The 4926-nt window shown below is 36.6% G+C and overlaps 1 protein-coding gene across 1 annotated transcript; it reads right to left on the bottom strand.

Moving 5' to 3' along the window:
• Positions 1-283: 283 nt before the first annotated feature.
• On the bottom strand, positions 284-4663 carry LOC134241826 (kelch-like protein 24). Its single transcript, XM_062723850.1, has 2 exons — positions 4507-4663; positions 284-2183 (listed from the first exon to the last, which is right to left on the bottom strand). Exons 1-2 carry the CDS (start codon positions 4531-4533, stop codon positions 324-326), a joined length of 1887 nt encoding a protein of 628 aa, XP_062579834.1. The 5' UTR covers positions 4534-4663; the 3' UTR covers positions 284-323.
• Positions 4664-4926: the final 263 nt, after the last annotated feature.

Raw genomic sequence — 4926 nt, 5'->3', positions numbered from 1 at the left:
GAATTTCGCCGGGCAAGCTAAGCAGATAAATAATGGAAACATAAACAACAGAAAAGAAGCTCAACAAACAACATATACATTGCACTAAAGTTGAAAGACATTATGCCATTTCTAAAACCTTAACTCTTTAAATCTAAATTACGACTTTGGACACCAAATAACTATTTATCGAAGAAACAAGTACATAAACAAAGAATTCATCAGTCAATAACAATAGTATCCTTAGCTAGAATAAGCAACATTCTATGCACGTATCTCATCGCAGTACGTTGCACGAAGCCTCTATTTTCTTTGTTAAAAACAACTGCTTCCAGTGCCTCATATCAGTTCCTCATTTCATTGTTTAGGTAGTCACGTGGTACAACTGTTTTGACACATCCGAAGCACCAACGTGCTGAGGGCATCTCCAATGGTGACTGATCGGTGACCTTGACATCCCCTTTACAACGAACGTTAACTTGTATAATGTTCTTCAGAATTGTGTTGTCGGGTGTTTTCCCGCCAACCAGCAAGATGTTCCCGCGATGCTGGATCACCTCAAAGTGATGTTGACTGAAGTTTGGAATTCGACATAACAGCTTCCCCAGCACTGGTGATAACGTTGTCGTTACCGTATATGGTTCTGTTGACGTCACGGTGACATCTGTGGAATCCGAGGAATCGCAGCGGGACCTTGGTCGTGAAACGTTGTGAGAAATGATACTCAACGTTGGATCACAGAATTCAAGAACTCTACCATCTGGTGCAAGTACATAGACTGACATATCTAAACTCACGGTTCGGGTGAGTCGACAAGTAAAGGGAAGATCGCCTATTATACTAGTGCAGTGCAGTCGCGTATCAAAACATTGTACAGACATTGTGTCTTTATCTGATTCTGTAATTCCTCCAAAAATAAATATTTTTTCCCCGATTGTCGATGCAGATGTAGACCTTACTCCTAGTATGAGATCGCCAGCCATGGACCACTTTTCGGTTTGTAGATTAAATTCCTCTATATTCGTCATAGCAGGTGCCCGCCCATCTCTTCCGCCCAAAACGAAGATAGAGTGTGCTACTGAGACCATTACATGACCACACCTTCCATTTGTCATGGTTTCACAGATCTTCCATTCATTTTTGTGAGTTTTAAATTCTGCAAGGCCTTGGAGTTTTAACCAACCGCCAGAGACAAATATGCTGTCCCCGTGTGTGCAGGCTGCGAACTCGTATCCAGGATCGTACGGCAAACATGGGAGATAAAACCATTTTTCCTGCTGGAAGCTGTAGCAAAGAACCTCTTTTGTCGTTTGGTATCGAGGAGTGGTGGATAACAAGCCCCCGATAACGATCAAAACATCGTCGACTTTACTGGTCATTCTTCTGCTACAGCGAAGGGATGTAAAATCTTGACGTTTAGACAGACAAGTGTGGTACCTCATAGCTTCCCGCATTACCGACCTACACTGAGGACTGTTCTGGACCACAATATTAGAGTCAAAAACATGAAACAAGTAATCTGAGGACACGAGAGGAAGGCGCAACGCGGGAAGAATTTCACAGATATTTTGACAGCGGCGATCTTTATCGAAGTCGATCCATTCGTTGGCGACATCACAAATAAATTCTTCTGAAGGAGATTTCAAATAGTCATCCTGGAAAATAAGAACAATTTCGTCTATATCCAGATGCAGAAAATCTTCTGTGGTGCAAACCATCTGAAAATTCTCCAGAATTGTGCCCCATGCTTTCTCACAAAGTTTTTGGCACGCATGCGCCTTTGCAATCTTCCATATCCCAATGCAGTTTTCGTGCGAAATTTGAGAAAGTAAGAAATCTTCGCATCGTTCTTGCAAACATGGTATCTGCATTAGCGACGAGGCGCGAAAGATTTTTTCCGCGTTGTCTTCTCTAACTGTGGCTTTTCCTGTATACATAAAAGTTCGAAGATTTTGAAATATTTCGGGTTCTATGTCGTGTAATCTGACAACACTTTCACGGTTTTCTTTCATATCGTGGGTAAACATGGCCTCGAAATATGGCGACATAGCTGACAATATCACTTTGTGACATTGGTATTCGTGGTCGTCCACTTGGATAGTGACGTCAGCGTGCTGTGTACTGTTCAGGATTCCCTCTAAACCGCTGGAGAGGTGCGACAGGAACTGTAACCGAGGAATGGTGGCGCTAGGCGCGTCCACTTCCTAAAAATATACATTTCCATGATTAACTCTGTGAGTATTCTACATACAAATAAAATTAAAGAATACATGGCACTGGAATATCATATACTACACGTATTTGAAGTTTTAATTCGCCATCTTTACTTTTATACTGAATTGGCTATAGAAAGTTCCGTTTACCTGATTGATATATAAAGTGCTAATGGCGTGTGTGACCGATCAACAGACGATGTTCACTCCTCCTACGCATCTAATCCCACCCCTGGAATTTCGTGTTTATGCCCTTTTCACACATTTGTAGTGTTTATAGATTTGTTTGGATCGATTATTCTTTGTTATCCCCCCTTAAACTTTATACTCCAACCAATCCATTTCGTACAAATGTTTTAAAAATTGTTGAGCTACCAAAATTATTCTTAAAAGTACATATAAAAGACACATAAAAAATTCATACGGTACGAGGACTTGTCTGGCAAGGGGAGTGAACTTCCCCCCACATGCAAGGATTTTCGGTGCTTCACTTACCATGGTTATTAAATATACAAAGTAAAAAACATTCATCTGATTGGAACACCCTGGGAAGAGTGTATCGACCCTACCTTTGTAATATCTGGTGAATACATGCATGTGATGTAAAGCCTTTCTAAAATTTGAGGTAAAAGTTTAAAATGGAAATTCCACAGGAATTCGTGTTCATATGAAGTGCAATTTTTAGCAAAGCAAAAAAAAAAAGCAAAAGGAATTGAATTAATTAACAGAAATAATTATTAAAGGAAGTTAAGGATTTAATGGAATTCATAGAAATTATGTGGGTGTCATAAACAGGCACATCAACTTAAGGAAATTTATATTGTGCATTTCACTTCCCCCTGATATCTCAATTTTGCGAGTGCCATTTTACATTTGCAATTAATTTGGTCTTCACACACTTCAAGGTTTAAAAATAAATATTTCCAGAAAACGGGTTATCCAAAATTTGATAAACAGGAATATCAAATTATGAATTTGATACTTATTTTGAAATTTCTATGAATTGGTACCGTACACATTTAATCAATGCACCTCTCATCTGAAATTATTTCCTGTCACAATGAAAATCTGGCACAATAAATTGATTAACCTTGATGAATAGCCAAATTTAGATACACCTATGTTAATTAAACATTTAAATAATGTAACTTTTCAACCTAAAGTTACAGTCTAAGTTACTCAATAATTTTCTTTAAATATGGAATTTTTTTAATGCAGAATTTAATATTTATAGGAATAAAAACTCAATTATTAACTGCACCCCCCCCCCCCCCTTTTTTCTGATTTTCACTTATTATACAGATTCCTGAAAATATTTTATCAGGTCCACTACCAGTTCAATTGTTCAATCATTATATTTTGCTTTGTAGCTTGAATTACCTACATTGCTTTATTTATCTACCTGATGTAGCTTTATTTTAGTGCTAAATCATAATTATTTCTTAATCATAGTTATTTCTTAAATAAACCTTTTTCATGGATTACAAAAAATTCACACTTTGATGTAGTAATATTTTTAAATTTTACTTTGAACTGACCTGAAAGCAAATGAAAGTGTGTTTCTTTTAGTGCATTTGCAATCAAGGATCTCAAAGATTGGAGAATATCTGGTATGTACAATGTATTTGTGAATTACTGAGTTATTGTGACAAAACAGTTACCTCTTCAATGATTTAACAAAGATGACCAGTTCTGATTAAGATATATCGACTGGTTATATAATTCAGTAAGTAATTATACTTATCCATGTCTCACTGCACACAAGGCTGTGGACAATTAAAGTTAAACAATCAATGATATTGCTTTTCTGACTGGTGTGTTGCTTTTTTAAAAAAACTAAACAAATATTAGACACAATGACATATTCATATACAGGTAGTCTTGCCATTGTTGTCTATTTTAAATGAAAAGAAAGCTTGTAAAAATTGACATCAAAATACATAGATAAAGTTACTTCAAATTTGTAAAAAGCTAGGTTTTTCAAGCTAAGTATAGATTGTCAGCTGATAGTACAAGATCCATCTGTTTATATAAACTTAGAGCCTATAGTGATTCTGTAAAACTGAATCCAAGGGGCGACCAGGATTATAAGGATATTAGATTGAACGACGAGTGCTAAGCATATACACTCTGCTATGTGACTATCAAGAAAACCAGTCAAGAGGAACAGATATGTCTGGATATTTAATGAACAGCTGATAACTGTCTACCGCAAAGAACAATCAATAGTTTATTCACAGAGATCGTAGACCGAAATTACTCTGAAAGCCTTTTATACATGGTCAGCAATTAACTTGTACAGGTAAATATTTACCTCAACACAGTTCAATTCCTCTGTCATCTTTGTTTATTTGTCCATTAACGTTTTACACGGGGCACTGTGACTGTCCTTTGTCAGTTTGGCTGATCCCTGTTGTCAAAACACAATCGCTGTATTTAACGTCAAAAATACTAACACCCATAAAAGTAAACATTTAGATGAGTCAGACTGACGAAGTTATTAGCTAACACAGACTGCGTTTTATTCGTGAGCTATGGGGTGTCCGAGTTTCTATATATGAATTTTATTTATTTTAAAAATCGAATTCCTCAAAGTACTACAGGCTGAAAAGATAACAATTCAACTTTAAGATATTTCCTCTATTCTTTCGTAAATTACTAAGTGAACACAATCATTTGACGAATAATTGGTCTATGGTGTGACCCCCCTAATATTCTGACTGAGATTTTTTTT

This window comes from Saccostrea cucullata, unplaced genomic scaffold (genome assembly GCF_032062105.1).
Source record: "Saccostrea cucullata isolate Sc308-1 unplaced genomic scaffold, CSIRO_AGI_Scuc_v1 ctg7, whole genome shotgun sequence".
In the NCBI taxonomy this organism is placed as follows: domain Eukaryota; kingdom Metazoa; phylum Mollusca; class Bivalvia; order Ostreida; family Ostreidae; genus Saccostrea; species Saccostrea cuccullata.
Note: the sequence above shows the minus strand (reverse complement) of the source record. Positions and strands in the feature narration are given on the sequence as shown.

What these genes read in the sequence shown, in the direction of transcription:
- LOC134241826 (XM_062723850.1), bottom strand. Translation starts at nt 4,533, where the DNA reads ATGACAGAGGAATTGAACTGTGTTGAG. An exon ending in AGGAATTGAACTGTGTTGAG is followed by an intron (nt 2,184 to 4,506) that starts GTAAATATTTAC and finishes GTATATTTTTAG; the next exon opens with GAAGTGGACGCGCCTAGCGC.